The sequence below is a fragment of the Eublepharis macularius genome, chromosome 1, assembly GCF_028583425.1.
Source record: "Eublepharis macularius isolate TG4126 chromosome 1, MPM_Emac_v1.0, whole genome shotgun sequence".
Taxonomy (NCBI): Eukaryota; Metazoa; Chordata; class Lepidosauria; order Squamata; family Eublepharidae; genus Eublepharis; species Eublepharis macularius.
The window spans coordinates 154,976,094-154,995,497 of record NC_072790.1 but is presented as its reverse complement, the minus strand read 5'-3'; the positions used below and the strand labels follow the sequence as shown (position 1 = coordinate 154,995,497).

The window sequence follows — 19,404 nt, the reverse complement described above, 5'->3', positions numbered from 1 at the left end:
GATGAATTAGGAGCAGACTGTATGTTGCATGAGCCTGTTTTTATAAATGGATGTTGGCATAGATTAAAACTAGTTTATGAGTCAGACATATTGGATTTCATACTATGTTTAGTATTAATTACTTCAGTCTAATGAAGCTCAGCTTCCTCCATCTTTCTTTCAAGATTTCTTTTCTCTATATTGTTTTAGAAACATATTTTGACTGTGTCCCTGTTTAAAGCTTTCCACTCAGTCTGTAAGTTGCCAAAGACACATACTTATTTTGTATAAGTGATTTATGCAGTGTTTTCTGTGATAAAGGAAGCTTGATGACTTACCAGCAAGCTGGGTTGGCACCAGGTGCAAGACGCAGTGGAGGCGGGATTACCTGGAGGAGGAGGAGTGTCCATCCTGCACTGGTCCAGCCGTGTGGTCAGCGCCATTTTCACCTGAGCATCCGCAGGAGCAGCAAGTCACCCTCCCACCCTCCGCTGATTAAGGACTATAGGGGGCACTGTCACAACTTTATGGGTTTGGCGGTTTTGAGGCATTGGGCCGTATCCCAACAGGGTGAGTGGACCTTTGGGACTGCTCACCCCAATGGATCTGGAAGCAAGGGTCACCAGGCAGGGCCAGCAATGGAACAACGTGTGCCAAGGTGTGCCAGTGGGAGGCTGGTGGGTGATGCATTGGTCAGCAGCCAGGCCTCCGATGCCAACGGGGATCCATGCCCAGATGCCAGGCCAATGCTCCATCCAACTGTAATCAATAAAGTTGTGGCCATTTCTAACCCAAACAAGTGTCTGGTGTGATTCATTAGCCGTAATGCAGTCTGACATAGCACATAGGTGACAACTAGTGGTGCCCCACTGTTTCTCTGTCTCTCACAGGGAGAGCTGCCAAATGGCCAGATAACCTTGTCATATCCTATCCCTTTAACAAAGATTTGATACAAAAATGAAAGAAATATTTTATAACATGGAGTAAACATTATCACATGCTTACTGTTGCCAAAGAGAGACCTCCAGAAGCCTGTTCAAAAGTTGGTTACCTTATTTCAAAGGTTGCTGTGTTCCTCTTCCATCTTATTGCTGCAAATGCTGTTGACATGCAATTTAAAATACCAGGCAAATATTTGCCCTGTAACATTCTTGGCTCCTCTTTGCTCTCTCATTTGAGCTCATGAAAATAATCTTTGGTGCCTCATTTACCATCTTAACTGAGACCCAATTGCAGCATTAGACACCTACATGGTACACCTATAAAATCTTTACTAATTTTCATGGTGACTATTAAAACTTAAATGGAAACCCACCCTCTTTATGCTTAAGGAGCTGCCGCCGCCTTCTGTATCCTGTGTAGGAGTTTCATCGCTCTGAGGCTCTGAACTGTAGGTGGAGGACTGACTCGGTTGCCTGCATGGAAGATAGCAGCCAGGGGGATGAGAATATTAAGAGATAGTAAGCAGTATCTTACAATAGGCCATCTGGTTTATGATTTTATGATATAATTTTAATTGCATATATATAATTATGTATTTTATGAATGTTGTACTACGTCCTGAGCAGTTTGCGGGGAGGGAGGGCTAAATACAAAATAAAGTAAAGTATCTGAGACCACTAAAAAGGACTGCCAGCTGTAGATGCATAAAGAACACTTATGATCTTGCAAGTCGTATTCTTTTTTTCCAATACATCTGCATCAGATTGACAATTTCTCCTAGATTTTGAATATCTACATAGATAGGGAAATTTTTGGAGCTCCAAGAGAAAAGGGGTATTGCTTTAATCATGCAGAACCTGAGCAATCCCTATGCAAGTGAGACATTCCAATGGCTTGTGAATTAAATAAAGCCTGTAAGCAGCTGATATACCTGCCCATTCAGGGAAGGAGGCTTATCCTGCTGCTTGCCTCGCCAGCACTTACAAAAACATTGGCCAACAATTGGGCTGGATCTTTATGAAGTGAGGACTACAGCTCAATGGTAGAACACATGCAGCAGGTCACAGGTTCAAACCCTGGGATTTCCAGTGAGCAGTGCTGGGAAAGGCTATTGGTGAAGTCCTTAGAGAACCACTTCCAGTCAGAGTGAAAAGTGCTGATGGTCTGGTTCAGTAAAAGGCAGTGCCATGTCTTGAATAATACATTCAGAACTACAAACACTTGATTTAACTTACTTATATTCTTTTTAACAGCAGAGGGGCTAAATCTTTTAGGAATTTACTTACTAGTACATGTTAAAATTTTACAAGGCACCTGTGTATGTTTTCATGCCACAAACTAAGTATTGTATTTACTTGAAAGATGAGCCTTTAAAAAAAATTATTAGCGCAAAACAAAAAAAATTAAAAAGTAAACAGGAAAAAACAGCGCTGGCTACAAAAATACTGTTAATAAATCTATACATTGGTATAGATACAAGATTTCCAAATAGCTAAAAATAAGTCTATACTAAAGGCAGGCACGAACCAAAATACGAACTGAAGTTCATCATGAATCAGGCCAGTTTGTGGTCTACAAACCAGTGGTTCATGGGAGCTCAGTTCTCATGAACCGTGATGATTTTTAGCCCTGTTTGTTTGGTTCGTATTTTGGTTCAACACTGCAGACAGCCAGGTGCTGATCAATCAGTTTCCCAGGCAATGTGGGGGATGGGCTCTCTGCAGACCTTCTGCTGACCTGGAAGTGATGTTTTCATGAACCGAACAAACTGGTTCACGAACTGGGGCAAGTTCATGAAAGTGGTTCATGGTTTGTGAAATGCAACGAATCATGAACCACGTGGGTCAGAATTTTCCCAGTTCATGTCCATCTCTAGTCCATACTATATGCAATATTTTTGTATATTGAGAAGTTTATAAGGTCTTCAGTCCAGTGATTAACAGGAAGTGGGTCTTTAGCAACTGTAAGGGCACAGAGGGTTCATTTCCATTGACCATTGGTTAGATTACAAGAGACAGGCAAGTAGTTTAATAGTACATTAACATCCTCAAAGATAAATGAGTTTTCTAACACAAAATTAATGTGACTAATAACTTCCTCCTAAAAGGGCTAAATGACTAAACATGTCCAAAGCATATACTTAAGGGATGCATTTTGTGAATTACACTGCCAACAGTTAGACACTGCTTAAACCTTTAGTAAAAAGACACCGTGGTGTTTAATATACCTTAAACATAATTTTTTGCTGAATGTTGCAACAGATATATTGTTTGAAGACTTATCCCATTGCTTAGCAAAATTGGGTTCTTCAGATTGTTATTCCATTCATCTCTAAGGTTCTGTGTATCATATTTATTAACTGAACTCAAATATTTATTTACAAATATTGTAGATTTTGTTTTCTGTACTGATTCAATAAGAATTTCCAAAGGTGGGGGAGATTCTAAAGCACTCAAAGCTTCCAGACAATATTTGGACACCAACAAATGTTGTAAATTGTAAATATTGCCATTCAGCAGAAGTTGGCAAATCATATTTAGACCTCAGTTGGAAAAATGTCAAGAACTCATCATCATTAACTATAAAATGATTTAAAGTAAAAATTCCCTTATCTGTCCAAGCCTTCCATAAGAAAGATTTCTTCTCAATTTTAAAATCAGAGTTTGACCATAACATAATATTAGATTAGCATGTGAATACTGGTCAAATTGATATTGTCATGATATTATGTGCCATACTTCTCTAGCTGCAGAAACCAGATCTGATCTCTTTCTATTTAATGCAATCAGACAAGCGACCAATCTAAGATTATCAGATCCTTGTCTACTTTGTATACATCATACCTCATCTACATGTACCAAAGTTCTAATAACCTTTTGACGTCGATTAGCAAGAATGGCAGTTAATATCTTAGAGCTGAACTAGATGAGATGCCTGACATGAGACACCTGATATGAGGAGGACACGTGTCAGTTTCCTGCAAGTTTCCACAGTAAGTGTAGTGAGAAAGAACCTCTGCCAGGAGAACACAGGAAGTGTAGTGAGAAAGAACCTCTGCCAGGAGAAGAGGGAGAGAACCTCTCTTCTCCCTGGCAGAGGTTCTTTCTCACTACAGTTCCTGTGGAAACTTGCAGGAAACCAACATGTCCTCCTCATGTTAAGCATCTCGCCTAGTTTTGCTCTTAGTGTCTACGTTCATCAAAAAAATAGGTTGAAAATTTGCACATTGAGTGTGGTCTTTACCTGGCTTTGGAATGACAGTAATATAAGCATTCTGCAGTGATGCTGACAATACACCAGATTTAAAAAATCTCATTGTACAATTGATATAATCCTAGGATTTATAATAGTGAAAACCTGAAATATTTTGCTTCTTCAAGCATAGCTCTTTCTGTCTTAGTGTAAGGTTGTAGAGTTTGGTGAGACACACATCAAAGGCAAAGCTGTAGGTCACTATTATTAGCTTAGGAGTGCTTAATACAATGGGCATAGCACATACCTGTTAGACAGTTTACCTACCTCACAGACAGAGCATTTCGACAGAGGAACAGTAACATGTTGATTCCAAGAATGTCAGGTCCATCTGTTTGAACAGTGTGACCAGCTTTGAATCTGGAAATAAAGATGTTTTGCCTGTAATTATTCCACACTCACTTGATACAATAGATATTTCTCCTGCACAGAAGTAAAGCACTGTGGTAAAACGTCTGCTTCTTTGCTCTATCTTAAAGGTGCTTGCTGCTTAGCTGGTATCCAAATTTTGAGCACGTGTAGTTTGTGTATGAGAAAACATGCAAATTACTCACCCAAAAAGGCCTGCCAAATGCTGCCATAGGTCTGGAATCTCGCTGTTTATTACATATTCACATAGCTTTAGATGGAGAAAGTGTCTGATTGTGTTCATGCTTTTAAAATATAAACTTAGGCACAATCTAGAGGTTAATTCTAAAATAATTCATTTGTAATAATGTTTACTTTCTAAGGTACATAATTCAGATTGAGTTTTAATAAAATCTCCCTGAACTTTACTGTTCTGAAGCTTTTCCCTTTGTGTGGCATTTAGGGTTGCCAACAGGCCTGGAAAAGCTTCATCTGCTAGCTAGACTTGGGCAGGGGCTTTGGCCTAGTAGTACAGCATCTGCTCAGCATGCAGAAAGGCTCACATTCAATTGCTGGTATCTCCAGTTAAAAGGACCAGGTAGTGGGTCACATGAAAGACCTCTGCCTGAGACCCTTCCTGAGTTCTATAGCCAGTCTCAGCAGAGAATACTGACCTTAATGGACCAATGGTCTGATTCAGTATAAAACAGCTTCACTGGGAATGCCTGTTTCTGAACATTAAAGGTACAAGCACCTGTACAAGCACCGAGTCATTGCTGACCCATGGGGGACATCACATCACAATGTTTTCTTGGCAGACTTTTTATGGGGTCATCTACACTTTACCCCCAGGAAACTGAGTACAAATTTTACCAACTTCGGAAGGATAGAAGGCTGAGTCAATCTTGAACCAGCTACCTGAACCCGGCTTCCACCAGGATTGAACTCAGTTTGTGAGCAGAGCTTGGGCTGCAGTACTGCAGCTTACCACAGTGCGCCACAGGGGCCAAACATTAACCTCTATTTAAAATTATGTTATTCTGCAGGCCTGTTGGCAACCCTGTCTGCAACATGATAAAGCACTTTCTATTTCTTCAAAATATCAGGGTTTGGCTTTACTCTATTGATTCTTCTGGTCTTTCATCCCCCCGTTTTTTATTGCCCTTTTGATTTATTGTTTATGTTTCAAAATGATTTTATGTCATAATTGTTTCAGTTTTTTTTTAGCTACATGAATGTGATGATTACTTGCTGTTTTGATATTTTGTATGAAATGTGAGGTAAAGTGCTTGTTAAGTCTTGTTACAAATCTGAACTGGCTCTTCTAACAATGGCATTCCCCACACTGAGGTTTATTCTATCTGGTGGCTTCTCCGTGTCTTTTGTAACTTACATGTGCCTGGCTGTGGCAGATTCAAAATCCCACATGATGATAGCACTATTTGCACTTGCCGTTGCTAACAGATTATAGCCTTCGACTCTTAGCACATCAAAGCACTTCACTTTTGCTTCAGGTGGTAAAGGCTTCTAAAGAATACACAGAGGAGACTTAATAATCATGATGACCAGGCTGCTGGTTAAAATAATAATAAATATTAACAAAAACAATTCTACAGCACCTTAAAAAAACTAAACACTATACATAAATTTTGAGAGACAGAAAGCCTACCCACAAGTAGGTTGTTGTAGGAGGTTCTACACAGGTAGGAGATTCAAATCTCTACACATCCCTGGAGCTTACAGGGTGACCTTAGGAGAGGAACTAGCTCTTGTCCTAGCCTACCTCATTGGGTGTTTTTTTTTAAGATGAAATGAGCAAGTAGAAACTCATGTACATTGTCCTGAGTTCCTTGCAGAAATGATGGGAGATTTTTTTGGTACATTTTCATCCTGTCCTTTTCCAAGGAGTTCATGATGGCATACATGGGTCTCCCTCCCCCTCCGTTTTATCCTTACATCAACCCTGTGAGGTAGGATTGAAGAAGGTATCAGAAGTAGGGAGCTTTGACTCTCAAAAGCTTTTACCCTGAAAATCTTGTTGCTCTCTAAGGTATCACTGGGCTCAAATCCTGCTGCTCTACTGCAGACCAGCATGGCTACCTACTTGAAACTTCTACTGTTACCTGTGAGGCAGGTTAGTCTGAGAGAGAATAATTGCCCAAAGACCACCCAGAATTTCACACCTCTGTGGTAATTTGAACCTGGGTCTCTCCAGTCCTAATTTCCTGCCAGTTTGGTGTAGTGGTTAAGAGTGTGGGACTCTAATCTGGAGAGCCAGGTTTGATTCCCCACTCCTCCACTTGAAGCCAGCTGGGTGACCTTGGGCTAGTCACAGTTCTCTGGAGCTCTCTCAGCCCCACCCACCTCACAGGGTGTTTTGTTGTGGGGATAATAATGATATATTTTGTAAACCGCTCTGAGTGGGCATTAAGTTGTCCCAAAGGGTGGTATATAAATCGAATGTTATTATTATTATTATTAATTTAACATTCTAACTACACTACACTGGTTCTCACACAGGTGGCATAATCTTGGGATGGGTGAATGGAAAGTACTGAGGGAGCCAACCGACTGCTACACTGGCGTACCTCAAAGATACACTGCAGCTGTGCTGCAGATGGGTACCAGCAAAGAAACTCCTCAGACCTCTGCCAGAGCACCCTCTGTGTTGATTGGGACCAGGAGCATGTCAAGAGCTGACTACCTAAGCTGCTCCAGCCTGGAAATGCCACCCCCTGAACCAGTGTAAAGTTATGCCTGCAAAGACTGTGGTGCACCCCATAGGCACCCATGCAGCGAGGAAGCCCAAGTGTCCCCCACAGCTGTAGTCCTGCCCACAAATCTCAGCATAGTTTAAGATGCTAACTATGGTGCAGCCAATCACAACTCCACCCCCAGCAGCTGGACACACCCTCCCCCCATATACATTCATGATATTTTGCAAAAGTTAGGATGCACAAGGCTCAGTCTCCCAGGTCTCTGACAAGTACACTTATAGCATGCAGCATTGCACCTGGGTTGTGGGAAAAACACAGAGAGGGCACTTACCAATAACACCTAACGGAGAGAGCGAACATTGTTACAGTTTGACTAACACGTCCTTCTAACCAGAGCTTATATAGGTATCTCATCTCTGCAAACACTCACCGAAGACCTGAGCCCATGGCTTCCAAAGAAGGGGGCAAGCACTGCATCCCTGGCAGGTAAGGAGGGGAAGAGATTCGGCAGTCCCATAATGGGAGTCTGCACTCACCGTTCCCTTCCCCCTTGTTCCCACCCTGTGCACCACCCCGAAAATGCAGGCTTTGCAGCTGAGGCTAACTGTATGCATATTCACCAGGCCACCCCACAGTATGCCTCATGACATGTAGTGGGGTGTACACCCAAGAAAGTCAGGGCGTTATTCTCACATCCCTATGGAACACCACAGCTGCATTTGTGGATCATCTACAGTGGAGAACCTTCCCCACTACCTACTTTACTGTCCATTATACAGTGTGCCCAGAGCTAAATTCTTGGCCAGAATCCTACCAGCCACAAACACATATTCTGAAATTGAGCAGATTGTATTCTTGTTATACAGATAATCATGTGTCTTACAGAGTCTCTCAGTTTGCACTTGCAGCCAAGAGGAAAAGATCTAAGGTGGTACTGAATGAGGCTGTTTCGGGACTCTTGGGATAATTTGGTATACTGTACTGTTTTAATTAATTTTAATTAACCTTTTACTGGAATTTTTACTGATACTAGAAGTTAACTGTTTATTAGTTGACATGATGTTTGGAAAATTTGTGACAGCCTATGGCTATAAACAATAAACTCTGACTGACCGAAGAAAGTCTGCCTGAGAGCACTGCCTATGATGGCTGGCAAGGATGGTAGTAGCCCCATGTCAGGCTGGCAGCACAGTCCCCTGTCAGGACATCTCCTTCCCTCCAGGCAACTAACCACAGCTGGGTCCTGGGCTGATTGGCAGCTGTGCCTAGTGAAACTGCTGCTGGCCAAACACATGGCACCTATTGCCTTGCAGGGCAGGAGGACTATGCAGCAACACCCATGGATAGAACAGAGACAGTTGAAGTGCAAGTCCACTTCAGTTGAAGTGGAAGTCCACTTATCCTACTGGGGAAGGATAAGTATCTGTGTGATGGATTCCTTGAAGGGTATCCCGGCAACTGGAGCTCCCTGCAGGCCAGTAGAGGAACTGCAGACCCTGTTGCTGTCCCACAGGCTTGGCTGTAGTGGCCATGCCCGCCATGTTGTCTGTCATCATTGCCTATGTCTCCTCTGCATCTGTGCAGGTGATCATTCAAAAGGGAGGAGACCTGGGAGGACGAGGAGTTCAGGAGACTTGGAAGGGAGGAGTTCACAACTGTGCACATTGGACTTTATTACTATTTCCCTGCTGCTGGTCAAGCAAGTCTAGAGTGTTCAAAAGCTGTGTCCCTGTCTGTTTGGTGATGGGCAGTTGAGGCTTGTCCCCAACTCTTACATGCCCAATCCCTCATGCCATGCCACTTGTACCCCAAGTCCTCCTCCCCCTGCATCAGACTTCCCCAAATTATTTTCTCTTCATACATCTGAGGAGGTGGGCTCTGAAGGGGTGCATTTTGTTAGTATTCACAGTGCCATTGGTCTTGTCTTATATTCAGCTACAACAGACTGACCTGGCAACCCATCCATTGTCCCCACTCCCTTCCCATTCACACGCACTGCTGGCTGCTGTGTGAGCTTACAAGGGGGCTGGGCTAGGAGATGATCCAAGGCAGAACACATGCGCCTTTGCAAGCGATGGGCTCTAGGTGGAGGAGGATCTGAGGTACAAGGGAGTTGATGGTAGTGATGGGCTCTTGCTTGTGGTATAGAGGGATTGTGAAAGGGTGTGGCAGTCAAAATGTCAGTACCAGGCAGCTCATCAGCTGGACTGTCCCCTCCCTTCTTTTGATTATTCATTCATTTAAAACATTTCTCTGCCACCTTCCCACCCAAAATAAGGCCCCCAAAGCAGCAAACAACAAATATTAAAACATTTGCAACATTAAAATTACATTTAATATGTATATATAAAGACAATAAAAACAAAGACATATAAACAAACACACACAAACCATGAAGGAGGCCTTTAAGATTTTACCAAATGAAACAAAAAAAGTCTTCACCCAGTGGTGGAAGACAATGATGGGGAATTTTGAAGTTTGCCAGGGGTGGGGATTGCCTGGTTTCTCTCCATAGGGGGACTGAACCACGGGCCTTGGCCATGCTTTCCCAGTGTCTTTCCATTAGGCTACACCTATTTTTGTGATGTTGCTTAGCAAGCCCCACATGGTTGGTGGTGACATCAGAGCTTCAGTGGAATGCCTAATACCCAGTGATGTTGCTCCCTTGTAGGTACCCACTTGGCCCAGTGGTCAGGAAATTTGTCTTAGATGTTGGGGCTGTGGGTTAAAGACCAGCCTCTATCTTATATTTTGCTGGCACCTTGATAAGGCTGCAACTCAGACACTCCATCTATAGCTGGGTGTGTGTGTGTGTGTGTGTGACATCAAGGAGCTATAGCTACAATGGTGGACACTGCTTGACTCCATGTTTGTGGCACTCAGGGGTATGTCACTAGTAGACATGGGCACGAACAGAAAAAAAACCAAACATGGTGTTCATTGTTCATTGCCATCCACGAACAACGAACAATGAACACTGACGAACATGATCCTGTCACGAACATGTTTGTTGTTCGTGGGGGCCAGCAGGCTCTCCTCCAGCCATCAAGATCCCTACTGCACCACTCCCAGAAACCCTACCTGAGCAGGCAGCAGGAAAGGTACCAATAATAAATAATAGCTTGGCCCCAGAGCCTGGCAGCAGCCCTGGAACCTGAAGGAGTAGATCCCTATCCCACCACACACAAAGAAAATTCCAGCTCCAATGCACTCACCCTGTCTCTCTAACAGCAGCTGTCTCTCCCTGAAAGCCAGAGCTGGGAGCCCCCCTCCCCCCGGTCTTTTCCTCTTGTAACAAATTTGCAGCTCCAGTCCACACTTGGAAGGAAGACCTGCCTATCAAGCTAAATTGGGCTTAGATTGGGGGTTCCAGGGCAACAGGAGGAGTTCAGACAGAGTCCAGACAATCCCTGCCTGAGTTGCCATGGGAATTGATTGCAGGTGCCAGACTGTCTGGCTTGATGAACAGCAACCAACAGCAATGAACGAGGCTTGCAACAACCACATTTGTTTAGAATGGGGCCTCACGAACAGCTTGTTCAAGAACAGCAGATTGGGCTGTTCGAGGTTTTTTTTTAGTTCATATTGCTGTTCGTGCCCATCTCTAATCACTAGCCACAATTCCATGATTGGTAGGTGTGGCCAGAGCTGATAGGGACTTCAGTGTGTTTGTTATGAGTTTGTGCTTGGCAAAGCGACTCATGTTTTTCCCCAAGCACAGAATGTCTATAGGGAGCCAACTGGCCATGTTGCTATTACCCTGGTGGCCAAATGCCACCACCCCAGCAACCCATAGGATAGAGCTGCCTGTATATACTTTTCATGATAAGATATAGCCAGGATCTAAAACACGGGTCAGGCTACTTCAAGGCAACCTCACCATTTTTAGAATTCTCAGTGGCTTCTTCTCATACATTAAAAGATGTGAAAACACTTCTCACCTCCATATCTGCTTCCACAGGATCCCTCTCAGGCAATAGCTGAACATCTGGAAAAAATCCATTTGCTTTCCTGGCAACGGGGCTCAATTTTAGGGACATCAGTGTATTGCCTTGTAGTGCCATTGATACAGCTTCAGGAAGACTCCATGTAACACACAGAAAAAGTTCACCTTCATTACCCTAGAAAAACAAACAATTGAAGAACAGCAGGACTATAGGTAATTAACAATTAAACTGCATAATTTATTTTATCAAATATTTGGGAGAAATTCTTGTATTTCTAACAGGATTCTAATCTGACATTCTTTTGCAGCATTGGGGGTGAATTACACTTCTGCTATACTGGGAGATGAACAATACAATATTGGCATTGAATAATACAAACAGCAGCCTTAATGGTAGAACATGATACACCTATTTCTGTTGAGGCAGATTGAGGGACTATGCCAAAAGCCTCATAGAAAAGTTATGCCTTGCAAAGAGATCTGAAACAAGAAAAGTAATAGTGTGGCATCCCATAACTCTTCTGGGAGGGAGTTCCAGACAGAAGGGTCAGGTAGGGAGTTGTTGAAGAGAGCAGGAGACTTCTACGCATCTGTGTGTGGCCACACTGGAGAAATGAAGATCTTGGATAAGGATGTAATGGGAATAAGAGTAGAAAGACAGGGGAGAATAAACAGCATCCACACCAATTAATCTGGTAAGTATTTGAGAATTATAACTCTATAGGACGAAGATATTAATACTCTATTATATTAAGATGTGATATAAAGCAAGCACAATATTGATAATTTAGCCATATATTAGCAACATTTAAAGGCTTACTATAGATAAATCTAATTTCTTAAAGGATGGTTTCACCTTCAAAATTAAATGAAAGAAAAGCAATATATAAAAATGTTAAAAACCTGAACAATTTTGATTGTCCCACTGTACTCCAAGACCAAGATCACATGTCTGCTCTCACTAGCCTTCAGGTAAACCATCTGGATCAGCCAGTGTTCATTATCACTGTTTTCCTTGGGTACAGGCAATGTTTTAAGAAGTTGTCCACTGCCAAAGTCCCATGTTCTCACAGTCCCTAAATGGGCAGCAAAGCAGGAGAGTCACTGTGGCATGAGTTTTCATCAGCAAGTACATTGGTTGGCTCTTACCTACAAAAACTCACTCTACAATTAGTATTTAAGGTGTGGGAAAACTGTGAAATTCCTTCCACACTCTGTAACCCCATGATATATTTATTTGGGAAAAGAATGAGTCCAGTACGACTAAAGTTGAACTTGAACTTGGTTCTAAGACAAGCTGAGCTATATTAGTCTTTAGCTTTTTTCAAGGTAGGGCCGTTAGTGTGAACTTTTGAGATGGCAGCTCAGTCTTCATATGGTAACTTTTATATCTGAGGAATGGTCTACACAAATAATAGAGGAGTTGGTAAAACTGTTCCTACGCAAGACTTCATTATTTGAGATTGCAGAGTACAGTGATGTGGATAAGCATATTTTAGAATCACAAGACATTTTTAAAGCTGCATATTATTGCAGTCAGCAATTATTTCATTGCTTTACCATCGCATGCTCCAGTGACAAGATGAAATCCATTTTTATCAATTGCTGCACATGTCAACTCAACGCTAGGCCCATGGCCATCCTCAATCTGGTATATTAGTTGCCCGGATTCCAGTTCCCAGATCTGAAAATAAATGAATTATGTGCAATCCAACCTAAGCAATATTTTATTTTCTCTATAAAACTAACATACAGCTCTTAAATAACTCTACAAAATAGTAAGCTAGGAGTATGAAAGAAAATGATAAAACTGAAGGTAAACCCATAGGGAAGTCCAAGAATTTCTATTAATAACATCCTCTCTATAGTTTAACAGATAACAAAAGTAATTACTTTGAGTCTGCAGTTCAACTGAATGTTTCCCAACATAAAAAAATGTCTGCTATACAGCTAAATAATGTATCATAGATCATCAATTCTTAGAAGAATTAAACCCTCTGAACGGCTTCAAAAATTATGATGTACATAAAAAGCAACAGTTTATTACTGCTTGCTTAGTCGCTCTTAACTTAGCTATTAAAAATAATGTGTTATTTTGCATTTGAAAAGCTGACACCATTTATACTCACTTTTACAATAGACTCAGCACAGATTGTAAGAACTTGGTGAAAGGCCCTATTGTATAACAGCACATTGATGTTCCTTTCATGAGTCTGGGGGACCTGCTTTGTGTCTTGAATCATCCGTGTTAAAGGATAAATATCAATAACAGCTGATCCTGTGGATCATAAAGCATGGACAGATGTATAAAACTGTTCATGAATATGCCATTGGTCATGTTGGAAAACATGTAAAGTCTTTGTTTCAGATAGTTGATAATGCATGATAGATAGCCTGAACACAATGGTTACTTTGCCTTCTTATCCCCATGCAGGTGCAGTACGTGGGGATAAGAAGCAAGTCAGGGCAAAATGCTTTGCCTCCCCGCCACCTCCTTGGGGCCTCCAGAGGCCCAGAAAGGCCCAGCGCGGCTGTGGGAAGGCCTGGTACCACAACACCAGACCTTCCCACTGCCTTGGGGCTTTTGGAGGCCCAGAAAGGACCAGCACAGCAGTAGGAAGACATGACGCCACAGCCATGGGCCTTTCCACCGCCTTAGGGCCCAGTGCAGACCAGCCCAGTGGTCCACTGTGGCATGGGGCTGCCCAGAACAGTGGCCCACTGCAGTGTGTAGTGGCCTGGCCTAGCGGCCCGCTGCAGTACAGTGTGGCCTGGCCCAGGCTGTTGTGGTGCAGGACGGCCTGGCTCACTGCAACAAGGGCTGCCTGGCCTGGTGGCCCACTGTGGCGTAGGGCTGCCTGGCCTGTTGGGGCATGGGGCTGCCCAGCTCAGCCACCTGCTGTGTGGGGCGGCCAACCTTAGTGGCCTGCTGTGGCACGGGGCAGCTCAGCCTGTCTCAACAGGCTCTGGCGCTAGTTTTGAATAATTCTGTGAATTGTGATGTTAAAATTTAAGTCTCTTGAATGTTTCCATTTCAAGAACATCAAAATCTCATTTTGCGTGCCTTTTCCTTTACAAATTTTATCACCAATTTCTTCAGATCAAGTGCTGATACTTGGGCATGTTCAATTGATACAGTTGCCAAACCAACTAGTCTCTTTTACAGCATTGTTGAATGTATGTATGTTTTTATAAGTTTGAGCTTTGAGAAACTGCATTCACCACTTGCCACTGCCACTGGAAGTGTTAGAAGGATCCTTAGAGCAACAGAAACGTTAGGCACACTATCCAGGAGGGGTTTTTTGCAGTATGAGGAAAAGTACTCCATGTGGTGGCATAGACTTTGGAAGACCGAACTATTGCTTTAAGTTCACAGCACAGATTTCCAGCATCAATATCTTTGTTTCCATTGTTCATCAGTGATTTTTCCAAATTCTTGCAGACCTTAAGTATGTCTTCAGTAAAATTTTTCTTGATACTGTATATATCTTAAAGGAAGCCAAATAGGGAATTATATTGTTGTAGCTGTTGGAATCTCTCTTCAACAGATTGTATGGCCATGTCTAAGACAGTATAATAGAAACCTGCTTTGAATTTCTGCTTTGGATCTTGTTTTGCCTCTTCTTGAGCCTCAAACTCAAACTGCTGTTTCTTTCTGCTTTTTCTAACTAGTTCTGTCTCAAAGTTTGATAGTATTCCAAGCTCCTTTGCAATCTCAGTAGCATCTATCAAAATTTTTTGAAAACCCTCATCACACCTGATTGTTGAGAGGACTATTCCCCCTACCCTGTTGGGGGACGCTCAATAGGTTTTCTCCCCGTTTGCCAACTTATAACCCCAGGAGGTAGACCATGGTAGCTGGTGCCAATGGGACTTTTGCAAGTGAGAGGGGGTGCAGAGAAAACTTTGACAAGATGTTATAATCAATTATATTCTAGAGCACTGTTGTAGTATTTATTTTAAAATAAAAATATAAATTGTTAGTTGCTTTTTAAAAAGAAACTAATCTGTATAAAACTGTATCCCTCAGGTCAGCTTTGCACCCCTCAGAGGTCTGCACCCTAGGCAGCCGCCTAATTGGCCTAATGGTAGCATCAGCCCTGTATATAGGTCTTCCCTCAAAGTCAATTCAGACACTCCAGTTGGTGCAGAACGCTGCAGTTTTATTATTATCAGGAGCTAGATGGGCATACATATTGCTCTTATTCTGCAGTCATTCCATTGTCTGTTCATCCGTTACAGGGCTCAAGTCAAGGTGTTGGCTATCACACATAAAGCCCTTCAGGGTCTTGGTCCCCTATACCCATGGAACCACTTCTCCCTGTATGTTCCATCATGAGAGCTTTACTCATCTCAGCATGGCCTTCTGAAGGTGCCACCCTACAATGGTCAAAAATCTACCACTGCCCCCCCTTACACACATTCTCTTTAGTGGTCGCAACCTTATGAAATGGCCTGACGAGGTCAAGAAGACTTCCACTCTCTTGCCTTCTACAAACTATGCAAAACTGAATTATGCAGTAGGACTTTTTTACATGTGGCTGTACTGTAATGAAATGGTTCAGAAAGATGCTTTGTCAACGGGTTAGAAATTGTGGACTATGCTACTGTTTATAGCTCACACTTTTATTGTAAGTAGGGTCCTACTTTGTGACTTTTGCATTGTTTAAAGTGTCATGTTAATACTTAGGCTTTATTTTAGCTCTGTTCAGACTTCCACTTGGTTTCAGATGTCTGCAAGCTAAATCTTATTTATTGCATATTGGATGTCCCATCTTGTTGATTGGATTGACTTACACTGTGTAAACAGCCTTGAGCCTCAGTTACAAAGGTGGATTATAAATAACAAATATTTTTTTAAAAATGCTGATGCTGCTTGTTCTATATTCAAGGCACTACCATAGCTTGGAAACAAACAAACAAACAAACCCAGTTGGGGTGGCATTTTGTGCAACATATTGGAATCCTTTGCATACATAGTGTGCTGTAGCAGCTAGAATGATGAACTAGGATCTGGAAGACCTAGATTCAGTTCTCTGCTCTGTCATGGAAGCTTGCTGATTGATCTTGGGCCAGTCACACACTTTCAGCCTATCTACCTCACAGGGTTGTTGTGAGGAAAAATGTAGGAGAGGATAATGATATAAGTCACTTTGGATCCCCACTGGAGAGAAAAGCAGAGTATAAATTAAGTAAAATAAAAAATCTTCTTAGCCTTCTCCAACTGCATTGATGTAGCCCCTAAGAACTCTTGTCTCATAGGGACCCCTATGTTGATCCCTTGTTTTGGTTTTAACGTGAGCTTAGAGCTAGAAAATAGAGTCTGTATCCTGCTGAAGTTAAGCTAACAGCAGTGGCTTATTATGCAGCAGAGAGCCATGCCAAGGACAAGGTGGTGAGCCATTACACAGCCGTGGAATGCACACCCTCTCCTCCTTAAAGCCCACCTCAGACTGATTAAACCAGAGGTGCATTCTCCCCAAGGACTTTGGAGCCTCCTCCCTGAATAATTTGACCTAATGAACGACCCAGGTCTCCAAGACATTGAGCAATGGAATGCCCTATCTAGTTCCTCATCTTATCTTAGAGGTATAGGAAGATTCCTGTCCTCTCCTCAATCTTCTTATTCACCCCCCTCCCCCTTAGGGATGTGTTTCTCCAAACCTCTTCCAAGAAGCATTTTAAACTTATATGCAAACCAGAAAAACTCCCCTTTCCAATATCAGCTTCCTCCCTATTTTAAAATTGGGCAGTTGTCCAGAATTGTTTTCCAACGGCCTTAATGCAGGACAGGATCTAGCAGGAGTTCAGCCTTATCATAAACTCATCATCTTCCCAGAGACAGCCATCCAGTCTTTTGTTCACTTTTCATTGCCCCACTTTATGACCAGAACATTCTAGATCATGCACATCTGTATTATAAATATAGCCCATGAATCTCCAGTATTTTTCCAGCTATTGCCACTGTGTGACACAGGTTCCTTGGAGACATGAGCTGATATCTTGTCTATACACTCCACACCCTTTCCACACACTCTTCTGCTCTTTACATCAAGACTCTACAGGATTTCCACACTCTACAGGATAGGTTGTATGCTATCATTTCCCACCCCCGCCCCCTGCCCCCCTGGCCCCTGTATTTCTTTATAAAGAGTAGCTGTTAGGGAAAGGTTTTTGATTTGCTGCTTTGCAATCTATCTTTCTCTCTCATTTCTTGTAACAGTTGTTTAATTTGGCTTATGTTATCTCAATAAAAACCCTTTTCATTTTAAAAGTGTTTATTCCCCTTCATTAGTCTGAGTTCTGGACTGGAGCTGGACCTTGATATACACAGGTTAAAGATCACAAAATATTGTTTTAAATACTCCACTGTACACATGTTTGTTCTGGGCCATTAGGGGACACCTTTGCTTGTAACAGCATCTCCACATGTATAGCAATTCAGGTAACATTGACCATGTGGTCCCTTGTAAATTTGAAAAAATGTCACCACAAAATGGCTGCCATGAGGAAGGCAGGCAACAAGAAAGATCAAAGACCTTCCGCGGAGGAAACTAACAATTACAAATGTTCAGCTCTTTAAAGTGCACTGTGCCTAATACAATCTTCAATTATGATTTTTCATTTAATACTAGATAAAGTGCAAGGGGACAATTCCTAAATAAATACAATAATAAATAGGTAATACACATGCAATAAGCAGTACAGTATTAATGACCTAATAATACATCAATATACATCAAGAATTCACATCCTATTCCAAGGACCTAATAATAATACAGTAAACAACAAGATTCTCATCCAATTCATAAATATTTTACACAGTTGTAAACAATAGATCGTGTGCTCCCAGGGATATATGGGAGTCTTTGATTTTCCTTGTTGTTAGCATTACTGAGGTGCCCCTTGATTTTGCTAATGGGGAAGGCAGGGCCAATCCAAGCTAAGTATCCTCCTACAATGTAGGAAGTTTCTGCATGGGTGCTCCTTGCAGATGCAAAGGTGGTGCTTCTTGGATTCTTTTGAAGCAGCTCCTGTTCCAAGAGGATAAAGGAAAGGTCGGATCTGATCTTTACTTACGGAAAGAAGTGGTGTTTTGTTTAATCAACAAACCATTCACACAAGCTATTGGTCACAGAAGTTGTGTCACAGATAATTTATGTGAAAAGGTGTGTGCGTCTGAGGGGAGGGAATGTATCGTATTTTAATCCTGTCTTTTTTTCTAAGGAGCTCAGGGTGGTATGACAGAGAGAAAGAGTGACTGGCCCAAGGTCATCTAGCAAGCTTCCATGGCAGAGATCCAGGGTCTCCCCAATCTTAGCCCAATACTCTAACCATTACAGCTATTTGTAACCTAGAATTCTCAAAATTCTGAGCACTTTAATTCTTTAAAACAAGCAACTTGTGCCCTTCAATTTTCCGTGAATCCTTTTGGTCTAAACAAGTCAACTGAAAGATAATGTTTGTCTTCTACAATTAGCATATTAACCAGAAGAGGTAGATTCCTTACTCATCAGTTAGAAAAGCATACCTGTAATAAGTGTGCCATGATTATTGTCAAATATCATAGCAAAGATATGTGAATCTCTGGGTCCTGCTTGGGTATCATGGAAGATTTGCATCAGTGAAAGTGTATGGATATCCCATACGCGGAAAACCTGAAAGAAAACCAAATATATCGTTACGTACAATCTCCCCTTATCATATACCACAGCAAAAAAGGAAAAGAGGGAATACCAATGAGGGGTATTCCTTCCATGCTTCTGCCATAATGTTTGAAGGGAACTTGGAGGGATAAGAATAATAACTGTGCTTATAGACACTCTTCTAGACAGATCAGTGTCCCCCTCAGAGCAGTGGACAAATTCAATGTTGTTATTATCCCCACAATACAGATGGGGCTGAGAGGAGTGGCTTACCCAAGGCCACCTACTGAGCTCATGGCAGTAGTGAGATTCAAACCAGCTGATAGCTGATTTACATCTCAAACACTTAATCCCTATGCTATTAGTTCAAATTAAATATGGATATTAGCCATCTCATACCAGCAAGTTTGCACTTTATATTAGAAGTGGCACAACTCATTCATGCTTTTTCTTCTCCTGCTTCAGTGCTATATGAAATGCCACCTAACTATACATGGCTGGGGGAGGATCATTGCTGCTGAGTTAGATTCACCGTGGATAGAAGAGACAAGAGTTCAGTTATTTATTTTAAAGA

The 19,404-nt window shown here is 42.1% G+C and overlaps 1 protein-coding gene across 1 annotated transcript in view; it reads right to left on the bottom strand.

The window, feature by feature from the left end:
- Positions 1 to 19,404, bottom strand: part of WDR64 (WD repeat domain 64) — a 128,250-nt gene that overhangs the window by 20,215 nt on the left and 88,631 nt on the right. The window contains exons 11-21 of the mRNA XM_054972133.1: positions 18,716 to 18,842; positions 13,314 to 13,462; positions 12,745 to 12,868; positions 12,088 to 12,260; positions 11,180 to 11,359; positions 8,529 to 8,537; positions 7,932 to 7,935; positions 5,915 to 6,029; positions 4,441 to 4,533; positions 1,295 to 1,394; positions 318 to 428 (exon numbers count right to left, since the gene is read on the bottom strand). Of these exons, the coding sequence (XP_054828108.1) occupies positions 318 to 428; positions 1,295 to 1,394; positions 4,441 to 4,533; positions 5,915 to 6,029; positions 7,932 to 7,935; positions 8,529 to 8,537; positions 11,180 to 11,359; positions 12,088 to 12,260; positions 12,745 to 12,868; positions 13,314 to 13,462; positions 18,716 to 18,842 (1,185 nt within the window). The remainder of the gene's footprint in view (positions 1 to 317; positions 429 to 1,294; positions 1,395 to 4,440; positions 4,534 to 5,914; positions 6,030 to 7,931; positions 7,936 to 8,528; positions 8,538 to 11,179; positions 11,360 to 12,087; positions 12,261 to 12,744; positions 12,869 to 13,313; positions 13,463 to 18,715; positions 18,843 to 19,404) is intronic.